General features: G+C 48.5%; 1 protein-coding gene across 1 annotated transcript in view; it reads right to left on the bottom strand.

Moving 5' to 3' along the window:
* Positions 1–21,878, bottom strand: part of LOC144107084 (uncharacterized) — a 331,526-nt gene that overhangs the window by 147,700 nt on the left and 161,948 nt on the right. Inside the window, exon 9 of the mRNA XM_077640067.1 lies at positions 15,223–15,301. Coding sequence (XP_077496193.1) covers positions 15,223–15,301 — 79 coding nt within the window. The remainder of the gene's footprint in view (positions 1–15,222; positions 15,302–21,878) is intronic.

The raw sequence follows: 21,878 nt of genomic DNA, 5'->3' as shown, positions 1-21,878 counted from the left end.
ATGGAAAAGCGGTTACCTTGCCTTCGCAGTACATGCCTTGCCCAAAACCGTTTCTTCCTCTTGATTTCGACTAGGATGTCATTAGCACGCGTTTGTTTCCTGACCCATTCGGCCCGCTTTCGGTCTCTTAACGTTACACCTATGATTTTTATGCCCATAGCTCGCTGCGTTGTTATTAGGCTGAATCCTTTTCGTCAACCTCCACGTTTCTGCCCCGTAGGTGAGTACCGGTAAGATACAGCTCTTGTAGACTTTTCTATTGAGTGAAACTGGTACCCTGCCATTCATGATCTGAGAGAACTTCCCATATGCGCTCCACCCCATTCTTATCATTCTAGTTATCTCCCACTTATGATCCGGATCAGCTGTCACTACCTGCCCGAAGTAGACGTATTCCTTCACAATTTACAGGCTCTCGCTGCCAATTGTGAACTGCTGTTACCTTGCTAGACTGTGTAACATAATTTTGGTTTTTTGCATATTAAATTTTAGACCTACCGTACTGCTCCGTCTGTCTAACTCATTGATCGTAATTTGCACTTCATCTGCTGAGTGGCTCGGCAAGGCAATGTCATCAGCGAATCGCAGATTATTAGGGTATTCTCCCAATAACTCTTATCCCCAACTGTTCTCATTTCAGGCCTCGGAATACCTCCTGTAAACAGGCGGTGAATAGCAGTCATCAGATCGTGTCTCCTTGGCTGACGCCCTTCCTTATTGGAATTTTATTGCTGACTTTATGGAGGACTATGGTAGCTGTACAGTTTCTATATTTATCTTCCAGTATTTTGGCATAAGACTGATCTATACGCTGATTCTGCAATTCCTGTGTGACTGCTGAGGATTCCACTGAGTCAAATGCTTTTTCATAATCAATGAAGGCTATATATACGGGTTGGTTATATTCTGCGCATTTCTCTATCATCTGATTGATTGTGTGAATGTGATCTATTGTGGAATATATTTTACGAACGTCAACCTGATCATATGATTGATTAAAGTGTAAGGTTGCCCTGACTCTATTAGCGATTAATTATAGTAACTATCTTGTAGGCAACAGACAGTGAGCTGATCGGTCCGTAATTTTTTAAGTCCTTGTCGTCTCTTTTCTTATGAATTAAGATTATATTTGTGTTCTTCCAAGCTTCTGGTACGGTTGAGGTCATAAGGCATTGCGTATACAGGGTGGCTAGTTTTTTTAGCAGAATCTCCTCTCCGTATTTCAACGGATCTGCTGTTACTTGATCCTCACCATCTGCTTTTCCCCTTTGAATTGCCCCTAAGGCTTTCTTTATTTCCTCTTTGGTTATGGCGGGATTGCGCATTGCTGTGCGCTAGAATCTCTATCATTAACAGTCTGATTACATTGGTTACTGTATAGATTTGTGTAGAACTCTTCGGCTACATTAACTATCTTATCCATATTGCCAATGACATTGCCCTACTTATCTCAACGCATACATCTGGTTTTTCCCTATGCCTAGTTTCCTCTTTGCCGCCTTTAGGCTACCTCTATTCTTTAGAGCATGCTCGATTGTCTCCATATTAAACTTCTTTATGTCGGATGCCTTGCGCTTATTTATTTTGCGCCTTTATTCACGGTTAAACATCGAGCTGTCGTGGAGGAGTAATAGCGTCTCCGCTTTAAGGGCCAAATTTCCTGCTTCGATTCCCAGGGCGCGAAACTGGTTAACCTCGGCCAGTGTAGTTTACGATACAAAACGCGCCCTCTTCAAACCGGAAGTGCTCTGGGGCTAAATCGCTGCTTCGCCAGAACAAAATACTCTTGACAAAACCGTACATAGAAGTAACTACTGTATTAACTGCGCATGTCCGACTGCAGTAAGAGCGGCAAGTTCGTCTACTATGTTGTGGTGTCAGTCATGAGGGGGTTTCTTCCAGCTGTTTCAATCTGTTGCCCACTTTTGCATGTCTTCTTTAGTTCAAGCGGCATTTTATCGATATAGAAGGGCTGTGAACGTGCATATTGATTGTTACAACAAAAGTAGAAAAACGATAAAAATTGAATAATTTTGTCAACTGTAACGCCCTGTACGAAATCAAAAAATGTATACTTGATATAATCTTCATGAACTTAAAATATGACTCTGAAATGCCTGTTTTGAATGCAACGACAAAAGTTGTAACAAATCAAACTCCCGCTTGCAAGCATATCTTGTAACAAATCATAATTTCTGCATTCTACATATACATACGAAATTTAATTGTGATGCAACATCAGTGACTGAAGGACCGGTACAAGCACTGAGCTTGCATGGAAAGGAACAAAGAACGAAATATAGTGATGTTGCTTCCAGGCAGGCTAAAGATACCGTCACTCTCTTTTTTTCATGCATGAGCCCTGTCGGATGATCATCCATAAGCAAGAAGTTTCTTTTCCTCCAACACCACATACCATAAGGTAAAAAGAGGCCGCTTTTCAAAATTGTTGCCTTGGGGAATGAATCTTACCTGTGCTCATTTTTCGATTACCTGGCGTGTTTACATCGCAGTTCTTGGTACGTTCATGTCAATTTTTGACGCTGGTGTCGCCCATAAAACAAGGTCACTAATTGCGATTTACGATACAAGCGCAAATGTCAAAAAGAGATTGAGAAAAATCACCATTGTAAATAGCAGGGACATCGTTGGATGTGTCATGGAGTAGCATTGCGAATGCAGGGAAAATAGAAGACAAGCTGGACCATCATCAAAGTTGTAATGAAGTGATAATGCGAATATGAGAAAACAGCAGAGAAATAGCGCCATCGTTGGCAGTGTCATTAGTTGGCATCGCCGATATGGGTGACGCAGCGTACTACCTCGATGGAAAGAAACGCGAACCCGGGCCAACACGCCCCGCTGTTTAAATTTATTTTCATCACGCTTTTACCTGGGTGGTACTAAAAATACGTTAGAGCCGTCCTAGAATGCATCTTAGAAGAGTCTAGAGTTTCTTAGAAGATTCTAGAGTCTTTTTGTTATCACCGAAGTAAAATCAAGGTGAAAAGAAATTGAAACAGCTAAGCGTGGTGGCGCCGGGTTGTTCACGTTTCATTTCATCGAAGTAGTACATGTAAAACAGTCACTGCAGGTCTAAAGAAGTGACATTGGCAATATGGGGACAAGTAGGGCCATCGTTGGAGGTGTAATGAATCGGTTTTGCCAATATGGCGGCTGCAGCGCTCAAGTAGTGCCCTTGTTAAAGGCGGAACGAAGCGGAATTGCCAACATGGGGGCTAAAGAGAATAAGTAAGGCCACCGTTGGAGGTGCAGAGGAGTGGCATTACCAATATGTGGATAACAGCGGACATTTAGGGCCGCTGTTGGAGATTCTATAAAGGGGAATCACTAATACGGGAAAGCAGTGGTGAAGTATGATCATTGTTCGATGTGGCACAGAGTAGCAATGCCATTATGGGGCAATGAAGTCAGCACTGGTCTTATATAGAGCCTGGACATAGCCATCTCACTCCCAATATTAGGCGGATGGTTTGTGCTGCATTGGTGAAGAGGCTGCTTTGCACGCACAATTCTGGAAGACGCATGTATTTTCGCACGATGTGGCCAACCTTAATTAGGGCAGAGTTGCGATAGTAACTGTCCTTTCCAAATTATAAAAACAGACATGGAGGTTACTTAAGGCTGGCTACATCCATCTCAACAATTAAGGAGCCAAACAGTAGTAGTTAACAGGTAACTACCAACTATTTACCAGTCTGCCAGTTAGCACGTCGAGGCTGTACTATGATGCATTACACCACTGATAATGCTAATATAAAGAAACCGCCAAGGAAACTAAATGTGTTAACATTGAGCACAGAAGAGGCGCATCATCGGCTTCGTCAGCGATCCCGTCTTTATCCTTGTCTTCTGGGTTCAGATCTGCTGACCGCTTCATAGGGCTCCGCAGTCGTCATGAAAGCAGGTCTTGAGAAACTGTCGGAGCTGTGGTGAGGAAAATCGAGCCCTAAAGTCGTCAGGAATCGGAATGCTCTTTCATACGCTACAACACGGCACCTGCCGCAAACTTCTTTGGCGGGCGCAACACATGGAGATAGCTGTGGCCTATGGCAACAGCGCGACACGAGGGGCGCAATACAGCTCCCCCTACCACTGGGAAATGAAACCAAGGGAGCGGCTCATTTGACATGCTTGGACGGGGCCGCACAGAAGCAAGACAGGATTAAGGCCACAGTAGATGGCGGGACTACAGGCGGAACAGCGGCAAGGAGATGTGTTCTTAAGCAGACACGTCTTTTTGACCATTAATGTCTTCTTGAATGTATTGGGCGGACGACGGAGAACGCGGAACGTAGCATGGAAGACCTGCGTTAGAGGTGGACGGACGAGGTAGCGCTGTACGGAGACTTGGCTGTAGTATTGCTGATTGCTTATCACTGGGCAGCATTGCTAGCTATCACCAGGGACGAGAGGAAGAACATTTTCAAAAGTGCTGCGCAGGCCCCTAATGTAGGAGGTAGCTGCATGAATGGATGGTGGGAACGGGGACGAGAAAGTGTCATGACGGAGGCCCCCAGGAATCGCAGGCTAATTTTGCACCAGACCAGCTCAGGTGGCCTTGAGTGGCGAACGGATGCCTAGAATGACAAAGCGAAGGTAGCCAGGCCTGCGTTCACGTGGATGATGCGTTATGAAGGCCGCATTCAGCTTTCATCGAAGCCATTCCACGTTTTGATTGGCCGAAAGATGGCCGAAGAGCGCTGAACGGGGCTTATTGCAACTGTTATCCTCAGACGACTTTGGCAACAAAGGGGCAATCGAAGCGAGAAACCCAGGGGGCCAAAAAAGACAGCAGTAAGGCTCTCTGGTGTAATGGGCACCGCCCCGGGCCGGCTCCTGAAGCGAACCACGTACTTGAGCAGGCGGCAGGGCCGACGCATTGGCGGCTGAGGGCCAGCAAAATTTTTGTACACTTGAGAGTGATCAACCAGCATGAATGTTTATTTCGAGGAGATATCAGGGTTACGAGACGCTGCTCTGTAGGCAGCAAGGATTCCTTGTTCCACGGCAGCTACCGTTGCTCCTGCAATTAATTTCGTTTCGACGGCTATATGTGAGCTGCGCAGCGTGGCTGCCCACTGTTTTGTTGCGACTCTTTGTGTCTATATATGTTCACTCCCCCGGACAGCACCAGATGATGTCATGTAAGTTTTCTGGCTGTATTTTTTCTAAAATCATGGGACGGGGGAGGGGAAACACGAAAAGGGCAAGGGGGTGTGGTGGTAACCCCGAATAAAATTTAAAGCGTATATGTCAGGCTTTATAATTTATTGCCCCCTGCTGGCCCCAGCTAGAACCCAAAGACTACGAAGCTGATGTTTTGATGCTCTCTAGGAGATATCCTACCGGTGAACGTTGCCTCGGTAGAGTGTTCCGTGCCATACTTTTGGTGGAGGTGCTTGGCATAAATCACGCAGCTCTCCGCGCACGACGGACCTCAGGCCAGGGCCGGTCGACAGACCTGTTCATATAGGTCAGTCGCAGAAATCTAGGGCTGCCCTTAAACACTGACCATTGGCATCTACGCCCGCGACTGCCCCTCGACACGCCATACAAGGTGCTACTTACTACACCCTCCAGAACCCACGAGCACCAAAGTCCTTCCACGGCACTCAGCTGAAGGACATGAAACGGGCTCGTTAAGTTCTAATGCGCCATCTGATTCAATCAGTGTGATGGCCCCGCGAAGGTCAGGATTGTTTTTTTCATTCTGGAAGGCAGCGTTTGTACATGGCACGATAAATATTAATGCCGCCAGCGCCTGCTCGAGGCATACATCCGCATGGATCGTCTGAAACGAGCTGAGCGGGCTCTGCATTCCAAAACACAGATGTCCATCGACGCAGTTACAACGCAGCTCGAAGACATGACGCGGCTTTTCTGACGAGCTGGCCTAGCCATGTTGTGTGCCAAGAAGCTGCGCGGAGTTAAAAAGAGCTTCTCGCTGTCAACGTGCACAGGCCAACCGGTACTGTAGCCGAGGTTTTGAAGGAGGGGCTCACGATAGAGCAGGTCTTTCAGCAGCGTTCCACCGTGTACAACAGGGCAGTCCACCCGGCATTCGGAAGCAAAGTTGACCTCGTCCGGGACATAACCTGTGAAGAGCTCTGCGACGGCCTGCCCCAGCTTCTGTGGTAATTGTTCTCCACCCTCACGTTCCACTACCTTACGTGCAGCTGACGCGGTACATGTTGAATGATCAACTAATACACAATGTGGACATCTTGCTAGCCTCAACCGAAGGCTTTTGTGCATGGTCATCTCTTCCGCCCATTCTTATATTGCGAGCACGGCTTGCAAGTTTTTCCTGCCGACACGTCTAGACCCCCACTTGGACAACGACCCCGAGAGATTGAACCGTACGTGGCCTTGCAACGCCTGCCACCCATGGAGAGACGGCAGCCAAGACCACCGTCACCACGCCGACCGTAACTTTTACCGGCAAACCAGTACTCCTCACAACCGGCGTAAGGACGGTCGCGGAACCATCGCCTGGATGGATGGATGGATGGATGGATGGATGGATGGATGGATGGATGGATGGATGGATGGATGGATGGATGGATGGATGGATGGATGGATGGATGGATGGATGGATGGACGGACGGACGGACGGACGGACGGACGGACGGACGGACGGACGGACGGACGGACGGACGGACGGACGGATGTACGGGCGGACGGACGGACGGACGGACGGACGGACGGACGGACGGACGGACGGACGGACGGACGGACGGACGGACGGATGGATGGATGGATGGATGGATGGATGGATGGATGGATGGATGGATGGATGGATGGATGGATGGATGAATACGGCTGAACCCTTTAAATTGGGCTGTGGCTCAAGCTACCTAGCCATGACTTGTGAAATTTTACTCTTCTCTTTATTTTAGCCACTAATCATATAACTTTCGCTTGGTTACTTCTACCCTTGAGAACTACTAGAAAACTAAAGAAAGCGACCTTTGTAAAGCGACCTTTGTGGGCCGCAAAACGCGAAAAATCGGCTGACCGGAATTTGACATCGACGACAGCTTGTCAACTTGGGGACCGGCTTCGACTCCACATACCTTCGCTCACCGACAGTCAGAGCCTTAGCGTCTTGCTGGACACTCGAGAAGGTTTTTCAGTTTTAAGCGGAAAATTTGTAGCGGTTCTAAAAAAAGTTAGATCACAGTATGGCGCGCTGATCCGGGCAGCTACCAGACGACGTCACTCCGCTTTGTCAGTGTAAAGCTAGGGTCCAGATCCGCAACTGTGCGTTTGCTGTCGGCTGTCTGGCTCCCCGTTACTGTTCTCATGGCATTATTTTCGATCTTGACATCCTTCATGAGTATGGGGCCATAATCGATCTCCGGCTTTGAACAGTTACATCTTTTAGAGACGAAGCCCATGACAAAAGTTAGAAACGCCAATTCTGCTCTGCCATTCGAGTTTCCTCCAGGAGGAGAGTTTTTTAATCCCTTTACCGGCCAGTGTTTTTGTCCGTGCCAACTGCGATGGCTCCGTGGCAGGAGAACAATCGCCGAGTGCAATCTTTCACAGTAGCTGACGCATGGCATTTGTTCGGCTTGAAACCTAATTGCCGTAATGGTGGATTCCAACCTCTGGTAACGAATTTTATGAACCTCGACACCTTTACCGCGCTAATGTCATCGCGTTCGCCTACCAGTTGTCAGATGTTTCTGAATGATTTACCTAGGACTCCGTGGCACCACAGAAAATGCCCTTCGATCACAATCACATCAGCTCGGGGCTATCAAAGGTTCAACACTGCTATCTATGCAATCTACGTGACTTCATCAATACACAACCTGCTTTATGTCTTCGAAGGTTCAACTTCGAAAGTTTTTTATTGGGAGAGCGTGCACGCAGGCATAAACATTGGACTCTCCAGGCCGATGGTGCGGGCAGGAAATGAGGCTTCTACATCCGGCGGTCGTCCTCAGGGATATACTTAATCAGTGCATTAATAAACAACCTCATATTCCGGGATTGTCCCCTGTCCTTCTGGTTAACAAGAATGGCCGCGGCGCTTTTGCAAAGATTAGAGTAAGTAAACACAATTAATAAAAAGGGCATATACCTACTTGCCCGAATCGACGACTCACTCAACACACTTCGCAGCGGCAAATAATTATCTTCGACTAATTTAATGAGTGCGTACTGGAAGATTGAGCTTAATTAACGGGACCGGCGAAAAACTGTATTCGACATGCTCGATGGCCGATATGAATTTAAGGTGCAGCTCTTCGGTATCTTTTCAGCGGCAGCCATGTTTAAGCGAATGATGGATAATGTCCCCACAGGCTTCAAATGGAATGACACATCCATTTGTTTATCTGCATGATGTGGTTGTATTTTCTGTAACCTTTTAGCAAAAGTTTGAACGACTGCGGCCTGTATTAGATGTACTGTGGTCGGGGAATATAGCGCCAAAACCCGGAAATGCTACTTCGGCTATAAGCAACTCAAGTTTCTAGGCCACGTTTGTAGTGCCGATCGTGTCCGACCCGATCCGAACAAAACTGCCGAAGTAGTCGAACTTCCATTTCTAGTAAAAAATATAGGATTGCACTTGAGTCTGCTTAAAAGTGGTAATGCGAAAGCCTCTCCCTTTCCATTCTCCATCCATTTTATTTTTTACCTTTCATTGCCTGAAGATTTCATGACTTTATTGTTGTTTATTTCTACTTATCATTTCATTCTAGTTACTTATTTCTCTTTGTTTTCTTTTGGTTTTTTTATTTATGTTTTGTTTTGTTTCTTTTTTAGTTTTATCATCTTTTATTGTTTTCTCGCTAAGTAAGCTTTTTCACACATTTCCGTCATTTTTCATCAAATTAGTCGGACAAAACTCTCTTCACACGCAGAAGTTAAGTAAATCCATTTAAATGACTAACTAGATACAATTCCTCAGTGAATATCTCTCATTTTTTAGATGTACTCACACTCTACCTAACAAAATTGATTTTTATCGCATCTATCAGTACTGGACGACGGGATCATGTTGACATAATTTGCGGGCACTTCTAATTATATAATTCAATTTAATTTAATTAAAGTTCGTCAACCAAATTTCCCGAATTTCAGTATGTGCTAACACACTACCTAACACAAGTAAACGTTTTCAGATCTATTTATACCGGACGCCAGGATCGCGAGGACAAAATTTGCGGATTTGTTTCGCGAACACTTTTTTGCTGACGAGCCAAAACCATATAATGCTTTCGGAATAAAGAAGAACACTGAAACACTTCCTTTGCAGGTGCGCCTACTACCGTTGCTTCATCGCCGAATTCTTTTATTATTTAAAAAAGACCGCGAAGGAAACTCGAATCACGAACAGGAGGACAACAAACAGGATAACACTTGTTTGCGTCGTCCCGTGTGTCTTTCTTCTGTCTTTCGCGCTACTTCTCACATCATGAACCTTCACCAACTCACCCAACTTTCGGCTTTACGTAGGCCGACTTCTTCCATATTGCCGAGCCCCTGACCCGTTAAGAACGGGACGATTTCTCGTACGTTTCGACTGCAAAGCAACAGCAGGCTTTCATAGAGCTGCGTTGGCAAGTGCACACAAGCCTCTTCTTACACTCTGATGAAGCAGACACCGAGATCCCAACCGACGCCAGCAACATTGGCCTAGGTATTGTTCTACTCCTACGCTAAAAAAGTATGGAACGGGTGATTGCGTATGAGAGTCGCCTGCTGCTTTACGCCGACATCAACTACTCTGCATACATCGCAAAAATAGTGTCTGGCGGTTGTTTGGGCCACGACAAATTTTAGACCTTACATCTACAGCCACCATTTCAAAGTCGTGACCTACTAGTAGTTGTTCTGCTGGCTGGACACTCGCTAGGAACCGCCGGGCCCCGTACCAAGCTGTAGCCGGCGCCCCCTGTAGTATGATTACACAATTGCGTAGAATTATGGACGCATGCACGAAGGTACCGACACTCACTCGCGAGCACCCGCCGAGCTGATGACCGCACATGCGTGTCAGTTGTTGCCGTGGAGTGATCAGCTATTCCAAAAGAATAGCCCGGCGGCGAGCTGACGTGGACTTACGATCTGTCATCGACCATCTGGAAGGAAGCGCTGCTAATATACCTCAACAGTTCTTCCGCAAACTTTCCTCCTTTTCCATGCGAAACGGCATCATGTGGTGGAGGAACTCTACTCTAAAGAAAAACTAAAAAAGCCTACCTCCTCGTCATGCGGCCAGACTTCCGCGCTGCTATCATTTTTTACTTGTCATGACGCGCCCACTCCTCGTCATTTGGTATTTACGCTCAACCTCGCTCGACAGTACAAGGCATATTATTGGCCAAAACTTGATGCCACATACGCCGCTACTGCAGGGGTGGCCGTAAGTGCCAGTGCCGCAATTCACCTTTCCTAAAGCCCGCGGGTTTACTTCAACCAGTTGCATCACCTCGCACCGCATTTTAACATTTTAAGTCTGCAAGGATATTCTGGGCCCATTCCCTGTGTCATCGCCTGGCAATAAGTGGATTATTCTTGGGATTGACTATCTGATACGCTATGCGAAAATCAAGGCTATACCTGGCGGCACGTCGTCGGAAATCGCGGAAATCTTCATGCACTGTATTGTTTTAGGACACAGCACCCCGTCCTATTTATTAACCGATCAAGGAAGGGCTCTTACCGAACAGCGCACGCACGAGGCATCTAATTTGAGCCATGGAAGCTTCCGACTACTGTTTACCATCCGCAGTCAAATCCGCTCGCCGAACGAGTAAACAAAACCGTAGCTGATATGCTCGTAATCTATGTAGACGTCCAACGTAGGACTTGTGATGGGATCGTCCCTTATGTGACTTTCTCGTACAGCACGAGCGTACAATAAACAACTCATTTATGCCGTTTCGCGTGGTTTATGGGCGTGATGAGCACATTTTGCTGGATAACTTTTTTACCTCTTCATTGGTCCTCTCAGAAAAAATATAAAAAGAGAGAGAGAGAGCACGGACCAGCAACACTTAACTGGGAAGAATGCCAATAGAAAAAAGAAAAAGTGGTAAAGGCTAAAAAATAATTTATACAGAATGTCAGGGAAGTAAAAACAACAAACAAAAACAAAAATCATGAGAAACCAAGATCATAGAACAGTCAGAGGCACAGACAAAGTGAAAGTACAGAACAGGAAAAAGGGAAAACAGCAGACACAGCACAACGAAGGTCACTGTTACAGTCAGCCAGTCAAAGCGCAGTGAGTAGGGCACGACGAAAAGCAGGAAGTTAATAAAGAAACGAAAAAAGAAAAAACTGCAGTCACTGTCACAATAAGGCAAGACACAGTGGGCATACCACGACGAGAGGCACCCAAGCCCCACAGAAGAGCACAGAGCCCTCCTACCTGTGCAAACGTGATGACACAGCACAGACAACAACACAGTCACGGTCAAATTACAGTGACAGGCCACAACGAGAGGCGCCCATGCCCCACAGAGGAAAACGGAGCCCTCCTTCCTGAGCAGATGTCAAGTCACAGCACAGATAATGCGAAAGGCACAGCTGGTCCAAACACAGTGTCCGGCCACAGCGATAGGCATCCATGCCCAGCAAAAGAACACGGAGCGCTTTTCTGTGCAGAGCTTGTGCAGGAAAATGAGAGTGACGAAGGAACTCATCGGGTATGTGTAGGAATTGTGCTGCTTATGAGGTGGACCATTTGAATCAGAACAGCACAAGCAGGGTTTATCAGAAGAGATAAATAAGTAGACGGTGTAATGTCGGGTGAGCAATGAGATATTAAACGGGAAACGAAAGGGGCAAGAAGGAAACAATTCCGGAAGTAATGACTGACATCTTCGCACATCATACCACATGAGCAAGTTGCAGATAGAGATAGGTCAATTTTTTTTCAAGTAGAAAGGGAAGCTGCCATGCACAATGAGTAAACTAAAAATAGGATTCCTGGGAAACCGCATGGAAGGAATATTGAGCGTATCAGAGACACAGTTAAATAATTCTGTGCCCCCCCCCCCTTATTCTCTTGCCAATAAGTTTGCAATAAAAGAAGTGAAGATTAGTGTAAACGGGAACGCACGCAACGTCGTGAAAGGGAAGGAGTGTGTAAATGGCCAAATTGCCCAGCATGCCCAGCAGCCTGGTCTGCAGATTCATTTTCGAAAATTCCGGAGTGACCACAGATATAAAGTAAAGAAATGGGGCAAGAGAAGACACTCGATAGAGATCTTTTCTAATGGAAATAAATGTCGGGTTAACTGAGGTAACTGAAGACAGGGCAGAAAGCAGAGATAGAGAATCAGTGTATAAATGGACGGGCATAGAGGAAAGGTTATTTATAGAAACGCAACAGCAGAATAAAATGCTACAAGCTCAGCAGCATAGGCACTAGAGGGTGGTTCTAAGGATATGCGATGAACGTATAAAATATTTTGTGTGGAGCTGAAAACAACAAAAGCAGCACCAGCACAGTAATAAGAGATTGACCCGTCAGTGTAAATATGCAGCGCGCATTGACAATAAAAGGCCAAGGCTTCCTGATAACTAAGTTCAGCAAAAGAAAATCTAAACTTCAATGAAGGATGGTCAGACAAGGGGTTAAGCACAGGCTGAATTTCAGGCGGGTTTTTAAATGTCTTACCCTATACAGCGTGTTGCCATAATGTTAAAAGCATAAACTCTGCACATACTTGGCCAAGATTATGCAATGGAAGGACATTGGGAAGGACATGAATAGCATCAGCTCGTAGTACTCTAGGCAACAGCCACCATTAAGAGCAAGAAGCGGAATGAGTTGCAACGATAAGACATGATCTCTGAGCCTGGCAAGCGGATAATGAAACCACCAAGCTGGGGCGGCATAGGTGATTGTAGGAAGAATAACCTGATGATAAATCTGGCGCAAATGCGAAGGAGAAACTCGAAAATGGAAATGGAATGCAAATGATTAAAATGAGGAATAAAGCTTACTTGCGAGTCAAAAACAACTCCTAATAATTTAATATTGGGTTCACACTTGAGACTATTTGCTTAGGCGTATAGTTGGCTTAAAGTAGAGTTGAAATCTGGGTCAGTTGGTACAGGTTCACGAAAAAAAACAGTCAAAAGACGGAACACAACGAGGAGACGAGGCACACATACGACGACTGGACTAACAACTGTGCTTTATTGAAGGAAACGGTGCCATAGGGAAAGGTGGCAAAGCAAAGAAGTTGGCTAACGTTCGTACAACGCCGGGACTGCATAAAAAATAATACATAAGAACACTTTTGAGCTTTTAAGTCAACACGCTATTTGGCGCACCAGTTCTTGATTAGTGTTAAAACATGCGGCGTGCGGTGACAACGCACGCCGAATAATTCGCCCAACACGTTTAGTATGCTGGCCAACTCCGCCGTATGCACATGAGGCGGCAACAGAGAAGGGATGCACGCCGTTACAACCAATGACACTGACACTTCGAGTACCTGCCCAACGACCAAGTGTTAGTGTGGACCCCTCTTCGTCACCCAGACTTGCAGGCGAAAATCGTATGCCGTTTCTTCAGACCCTGCAAAGTGTTCTGCCCGAAGGTACTGTACATATAGTGCACGCCGTCAACCACAGGTTGAAGTATTGCACATAGTCCGTATGAAATCCATTTCCGCACAGTAAAAGAGAGCGCTTCCGAAGTAGCTGTTTAGCTTGGTGCCAGTTTGGCCCTTGTGATTTTGACGCTTAGCTTGTTGTTTTACCCACTCCAATTAGCTCGTACCACCATAATGGTTTTCAGTTTGTTTTTTTTCGGGAGGGCGAATAACGTGACCTTTTGGCCTTAGGTAGCACGGAAAAACAAGGAGGTCGAGGTTTCTCTTGCGCCGTGGGAACTAAAACGCTACAGGTGAAAGAGCCGTACAGTAGCTCAGTGGTTATGGCGCTCGGCTGCTGACCCGAAAAACGCAGGTTCGATCCCGGCCGTCGCAGTCGAATTTCTGTGCAGGTGAAATTCTACAGGCCCGTGTACTGTGCGATCTCACTGCACGTTAGACCCCAGGCGGTCGAAATTTCCGGAGACCTTCTCTAACGCGTCCCTCATAGTCTGAGCCGCTTTGGGACGTTAAACTCCCCCAGAACTCCAAGCTATTGGTGAAAGTTGCCTCTGCCCTTTGTTCCATGACAATACAGAGCGGTCATACATAACCTTTGAAAGAGAGCACTCTAGGCGCATAACACGAGCAGTGCAGGCGTTCAGGTTTCTTTTAAAGACAGACCTGAAGGGCAAATGATCACTGATGACGCGAAAGACCTGGCCCTCCAATGTAGCCGAAAATGATTGCAGGTGAAGTACACACTGAAAAGAGCTCATCCGAATGAAATGTATTAATTTGCTCCTGGTGGCATGAGATTGGATCACCAAATTTCTCGTGGCTATGGCGTGGAAAAACAAGCATGGGCAGTTGTAGTTTTTGAACTTTTGGTTCATTGCGCTGCATGTGTTGCAAGGACATGTGGCCACTTCTTCCGTGACGGGAGCCGCATGCGAAGCGAGTTATGTCCTGTGGCCACACTACGAAGCGCAGGATGCTAAAAGGCAACACACGAAACTGCCAGAAATATGAAGGTCAACTAGGCAAAGGAGCTCCTCTTGAGTTAATCCGGCTCAGTTTGCTCGTTTCTTGAGCAGGATTTAGCTGATTTAATATGTGAAGAAGGATATTTGTGCAGGCTGGCTAGGTTCTACGTGGCTCCTTTCACGTTCTTCTTTTGCAAAAGAAAGATGAATGTATTGGCTTACTATTGAAGCATAGTTTCACTCAGCGTCGGTGTATGAATTTAGCTCATTTCGAAAAAAAAACTCCGCATTATATGTCACGCGCACCAATTGCAGCCAGGATAAAATAACCGGCTCCTTAGTCTTCGCCTTCGCAAGAATGAGAGGCGAGAATCGACAAAGAGATTTTTGAGGCCCAGGTTTCTCTTCCGGCCCAACGCCTCGTGGCCAATCATTAATTGATATGTACCCAATTTGTTATTTTATTCATTTATTCCTGTTATTCAATAAATTAGCGAGGTATATTGCGCGCTCGCTCCATCCTGGGAACTTTTCTCCCCAAAAGTACACTATTTTGCCTCTTAATATGTTACATAACTTTCGTGGAGTAATTCTGGCACTGCGCTCAAAAAATCACCCTTCTCAAGTTTCTTACTTACCAAATACTTCTTGTCAAACCACAAACAATCGAAAGTACATGCTTCGTAACTGGTACGGACCACAATCAGGTGACCATATCTGAAAAGAAAGTTCTATTGTCGAGTAAATGAATGCAGTGCGTGAATACTGATATATTGCTGCAGCATTTCAATAGCATCTCCGGCGCGATTGGTTTAGCGAATCTTCGGTTAGCCGCCCCCAAAGAGACAGGAAGATCGGGAGAGAGGGCTAATAAAAAGTTGTGTGATATATATGGAAAGAAAACAACGATCTCTTCTGTATAGACGTTGCTCTCTGGCAAGAGATGCCAAGTCTCTTTTCAGGCTGGTTATCTTATTCAAGATTCGGGAGTTACTTGTCCTTAAGAAAGACAGTTATGTTTAAGCCACGAAACATTTTACCATATAGCTCCAGCTTGACATTCCGCCTCTTCCAAGCTGTGTACAGTGTTCGAATAAGTACTAAAAGATAGTAATGTTTATGCAGAGGACCGGAATATCTATTAACCTGGTCGCACTACGCATTGCGATTAGCATGTGGTTAGAACGGATGGACAGACTCACTGGTTCTGGCCAGGAGCTGTCGCCTTTCTGTATTCGTCGTGATATTTCAGTTACGGTGGTATTTGAGTGGCAGGTAATGTTGCAGTTATATGTTTAAAGGCATATGCGCAAGCTAACTGTAGGACCGGTTTCGGAAGATACATGCCAAGTAGCGAGGGTTTACAAGAGTACAGCCCTGAATAAAAAGTGGCACCGATCACTCTCTGCAGTCGAGTGCTTAGGCTGCCTGGAACACTCTTAATCACGATGCTCGACATCGAAGGAGAACGGGCGACTGCAGGTAGCGATGATGGCCCGTGAACATATTGGCGCGTGCTCATGGGAGCGCGCCGGCGATGAAGACGAAGTGTGCGTGTGCCGGTGGACAAAGACGAAGTGTGTGTGTGTGGTTCGGACAGCCATCTTGTGAGTTCCCTGCTGTGCGCTGGACTTCGCTGAGACCGTGATCTGTGCCGGTACTGTCTTCGTTACATTTTTGGTGGAGGTGCTGGGTACTTTCCAACATCTACGTGCCCCGAAGGCTCTCTATGAACACGGATTTGACTCCGATTCATCGCAGTACGAGCCGCCGAATCCAAGGTCAGTCACCAGAGTACGGTCCGTTATCCCCTAGGACCAGGGCTCCAGCTGCAATGCGACGGACTGACGCGGCACCTATGGCTAGCAACGGAGACGCGGCAGCTATGGCTGACAACGGGAACTCAGCTGCTCATTTCCTGGTCCTCCAGCCGCGAACGCCGCCGACCTTCCATGGCGAAGTGTTTGAGGACGCGGAGGACTGACTTGACCAGTTCGAGCGCGTTGCCAGGTACAACGGCTGGGATGCGGAGCGGAAGCTGCACAATGTTTACTTCGCTCTTGACGACTCGGCGCGGACGTGGTACGAGAACCACGAGACAACGTTTCCTTCTTGGGAACGGATTCGTAGCCAGTTGCTGGTGACCTACGTCAACACCGACCGTCGAGAACGAGCTGAGTCGGCGCTGCAGTCAAGGAACCAGCGACCCAATGAGAGCGTCGCAATGTATTATGAGGACATGACATGACTGTTCAGAAGGGCGGATCCAAACATGGCCGAGGACAAGAAAGTGCGCCACCTGATGCGCGGGATAAAAGAAGAACGGTTTGCTGGGCTTGTGCGAAACCCACCTAACACCACTTCGGAGTTTCTATCGGAGGCCACTACCGTCGAAAAGACCCTGCAACAACGCGCCCGCTATTACAATCGCGCCGTGAACACCGTATCAACTGCCGACTTTGCGCCAGCCTCCAGCGACTCCGCTGACACCCTTCGGAAGCTGGTTCGATCTATCGTCAAAGAAGCGCTGCACAAAATGCGCCTCTCTGCCCAGTCGCAGCCGCAGTGCCCATCGTTAGCACAAATTATCCGAGAGGAAGTGCAGCAGGTGGTCCCTGAACCTGTTGCCCCTGCTGCCCTTACACCGACGCCCCCGCGCCAGACGTACGCGTCGGTACTCCGACAGAACTGCGACCTCGCCCCTTGGAGCACAAGCCCATCTGCATCTGCTTTCCAGCCGCGGCCCCCGCCTGTCCCTGTGTTGCCCGAGGCCAGACTGCGGAAGACGGGCGTGTAGCGGGCACCTGACCAGCGGCCCCTTTGCTACCACTGCGGTGAGTCTGGCCATATCTTGCGGTGGTGCCCTTATCGTCGAGCTGGAATTCGCGGATTTTATTCGCGAGTCCCCTGTCCGCCCAATGGCGAACGGCCCCGCGAAATTGAGGAGCACCTGTCAACGCGCCGGGATCACACTCACACTGATTTCCCTCGCCCTGACAACCGATCACCAACCTCTACCCGCTATCGTTCGCCGAGTCCCCGTCCTTCGACAAGCCGTTTCAGCCGCTCACCGAGTCCTCGCCGGGGAAACTAGACCCAGCGGCCTGCGGAAGTAAGGCCGCTGACGAGCGAACAGCCGAACATCCTCCATCGCGTTCCCGACCAGAAACTAGACCCAGCGGCCTGCGGAGGTAAGGCCGCTGACGAGCGAACAGCCGAACATACTCCATCGCGTTCCCGACCAGACGACGGCTATCAAACGAGGACACGTGACGATCACAAAGGATGTGCAGCTTCGGACTTACCGGTCGATATCGACGATTTAGCAGTTACGGCATTGGTTGATACGGGAGCGGACTATTCGGTTATGAGCAACGAGCTAGCAAAAGAACTGAGGAAAGTTTTAACCGCGTGGACTGGGCCTCAGATTCGCACAGCTGGTGGGCACCTAATTACCCCTGTTGGCTGGTGTACGGGGAGAGTTACAATCGACGGATTTGTTTACGTTTGTGACTTTGTTGTCCTACCTCACTGTTCGCGCGATGTCATTCTCGGCCTGGACTTTTTACAAGCTAACGGCGCCGTTATCAATTTACAAGAGCCGCGCGTGACGTTTTCGCCGACGCAAGCAATTGAAATAGCCAACCCAGACGACTCCAGGATACCCGCCCTGCGTATTGCTGCTGATGACGTGACGGTGCCTCCGCGGTGCAGCGTGATGGTCACCGTGCAAAGTGACTCGCCCGGTGATCGAGACGTTATGGCAGAGAGAAACGTCAGCCTTCTACTCGAGAAAGGAATCTGCGCTGCAAGACGGCTTGTTCGCTTACGGGATCGCTCTGCGACACTCTTGATCACCAACTTCGGAACAGAGTTCCAGCCTATTGCGAAAGGAACGGCCGTCGCATACGTTACCGACTTCGTTGAGCCCGCAGAAATATGTGCTCTGGAGCTACCGTCGCCGGACGGACGCGATGCAACAGCCGTTCTGTCTACCGTGGACATTAATCCCGACTTGTCGGTGGGTCAGAAGCAGCGCTTGTTAGAGCTCCTTCACGATTTCGCAGAGTGCTTCGCCACGACATCAAAGGTAGGGCGCACCCCGGTAGCCAAACACCGCATCATCGTCAACGAGGAGACTAGCCCCATATCCCAACACCCGTACAGAGGGTCGCCGGTGGAACGGGAGGCTATACGATCCCAAGTGCAAGAAATGCTTGCAGATGACGTAGTCCAGCCGTCCACGAGCCCCTGGGCTTCGCCTGTGGTATTGGTGAAGAAAAAAGATAACACCTTGCGATTCTGCGTCGATTATCGGAAGTTGAATCGTGTCACGAAACGTGACGTTTACCCCCTTCCACGTATCGATGACGCCTTGGATCGACTGCGTGACGCTAAATATTTTTCTTCACTCGACCTTAAGAATGGCTACTGGCAGATCGAAGTGGACGAAAGGTACAGAGAGAAGACAGCGTTCGTGACACCTGACGGCCTTTATGAATTCAAAGTGCTACCCTTTGGACTCTGTTCTGCGCCAGCAACCTTCCAACGCATGATAGACACCGTTCTTTCTGGGCTGAAATGGCAGACATGCCTAGTGTACCTTGATGATGTTGTCATTTTTGCTCCTAGCTTCGAGGAACACCTCAACCGGCTGCGAATGGTGTTACAGGCGCTCCGTTCGGCACAGTTGACGATAAAGCCACAAAAGTGTCACTTTGGTTTCGAAGAGCTCAGTTTTCTTGGTCACGTGATAAGCGCTGACGGAGTCCGTCCTGACCCGGAGAAGACTGCCGCTGTGGCACAGTTCCCGCGCCCAACCGACAAAAAGTCCGTTCGTAGGTTTCTGGGCCTCTGTGCCTATTACAGACGTTTCGTTGAAAACTTTTCCACAATTTCCGAGCCCCTTACAATGCTTACTGGAGACAATGTATCTTTTGTGTGGCATGATGATCAGGAATCTGACTTCAACGAGCTACGCAGCCACCTACAAACTGTCCCAATACTCGCCCATTTTGATGAACGAGCTGCCACTGAAATTCATACTGACGCCAGCAATGTTGGTCTCGGCGCTATTCTCGTTCAGTGGCAGGATGGCAACGAGAAAGTCATAGCGTACGCCAGCCGCTCCCTCTCGAAAGCCGAGGCAAACTACTCTACCACAGAGAAGGAATGCCTTGCGGTAGTGTGGGCGACTAGCAAGTTCCGACCATATCTCTATGGTCACCCGTTTCGAGCTGTCAGTGACCATCATTCGTTATGCTGGCTAGCCAATCTCAAAGACCCTTCGGGACGGCTTGCGAGATGGAGCCTTCGCCTCCAGGAATACGACATCACGGTAATGTACAAGTCCGGCCGTAAGCACAATGACGCCGATTGTTTGTCACGTGCACCTGCCGACGTTGCTCCGGCCGAAACGGAGGACGACTTTCCGTTTTTTGCTCTCGTCACGTCGTCCGATATGGCCCGGCGTCAACGGACTGACTCAGAGTTGCGTCCGCTCATCGAGCATCTGGAGGGCCTTAACGTCACTGTTCCGCGGCTTTTCGTTCGAGGTTTGGGTTCCTACAGTCTCCGAGATGGCGTCCTTTACAAGAGGAACTTCGCCCATAACACGGAAACCTTTCTTCTGGTTGTGCCATCCGAACTCCGTCCAGAAGTCTTGCACGCCTGCCACGACGAGCCATCGGCTGGCCATTTGGGTGTTACGCGGACGTATGCCCGCATTCGTGCGAAGTATTAGTGGCCAAAGTTGCTCTCATCAGTCCAGCAATATGTGAGGACCTGCCGTGACTGCCAGCGACGAAAGACACCACCAGTTAAACCCGCAGGGCTTCTCCAGCCCATCTCACCGCCTACAACACCTTTCCAACAAGTGGGCATGGACTTGCTGGGCCCATTCCCATTGTCTTCCTCTGCGAACAAATGGATTGTTGTGGTGACGGACTACTTAACGCGGTACGCCGAGACACAGGCGCTCCCCCACGCTGGTGCTGCAGAAGTGGCTCAGTTTTTTATGACATCAATCGTCTTGCGTCACGGTGCGCCATCAGTCGTCATCACGGACCGTGGAACCGCCTTTACGGCGGCCTTAATGCAATCTCTCTTCGAACTCACCCACATCAGTCACCGGAAGACAACAGCCTATCATCCCCAAACAAACGGCTTGACTGAACGCCGCAACCGGACGCTTGCGGATATGCTTGCTATGTATGTCGACGTTGAGCATCGTACGTGGGACGAAGTTCTTCCTTATGCAACCTTCGCCTACAATAGGGCAGAACAGGAGACTACCCGTCTTACACCTTTCCAGCTGGTCTACGGACGGTGTGTCACTACCATGCTGGATGCTATGCTACCCGCTGCTCACAACGACGGAGACATCGGCCCCTACGCTGACGTTGACACATTCGTCCAGCGGGCTGAAGAAGCCCGCCAACTCGCAAGGTGCCGGATTCGACATCAACAACAACTCGACGCTGGTCGCTACAACCTCCGACACCGATGCGTTCGGTACGAGCCCGGCGACTCTGTATGGGTATGGACACCTGTGCGCCGCCGCGGACTCTCCGAAAAGCTCCTCTGACACTACTTCGGTCCGTACGAGGTGGTTCGTCGTATAAGTGATGTCACATACGAAGTTTTTCCGCGGGACACGACCTCCTCACCACGTCGGCGCCATCCGACCGAGACTGTCCACGTGGTGCGCATGAAGCCCTACCATGACAGGCTGCAACCCGCCGCTTTACCAGCTTAACAGCTCTCTGTATTCTCTGCCGTCCGCCGTCTATATCGAACATTACCTTTGCTGTCCGTGTTCGTTTCCGGCGTCGGGCCGCCGCCTTGATGGAGGGGGTAATGGCGCGTGCTCATGGGAGCGCGCCGACGATGAAGACGAAGTGTGCGTGTGCCGGTGGACAAAGACGAAGTGTGTGTGTGGTTCGGACAGCCATCTTGTGAGTTCCCTGCTGTGCGCTGGACTTAGCTGAGACCGTGATCTGTGCCGGTCCTGTCTTCGTTACAATATTATGTAAACTGCTTACCGCGAATATGAGTTGCTCATAGACTGAGCCTTTCAGACACGCTGAGGAATAAGTCGGACTATACTGGTAGCGCTCGAAAAGACAACGCAGCTCTTATGAGGTAAGAAATATGATGGTAATAAATACAGATTTTGCCATCAGCGGCAGATTACGCAAATAAATGCAGTGTTGGACCCAAATTTTGGCCGCACGCGTGGCCATTTAACATCAAAGGAAACCAGACTATTACGTGCGTTCTCCAATAACATGCT

Source organism: Amblyomma americanum, chromosome 10, assembly GCF_052857255.1.
Source record: "Amblyomma americanum isolate KBUSLIRL-KWMA chromosome 10, ASM5285725v1, whole genome shotgun sequence".
Classification (NCBI taxonomy): Eukaryota; Metazoa; Arthropoda; class Arachnida; order Ixodida; family Ixodidae; genus Amblyomma; species Amblyomma americanum.
The sequence above is the reverse complement of the archived record's forward strand: the minus strand, read 5'-3'. Positions and strand labels throughout refer to the sequence as shown.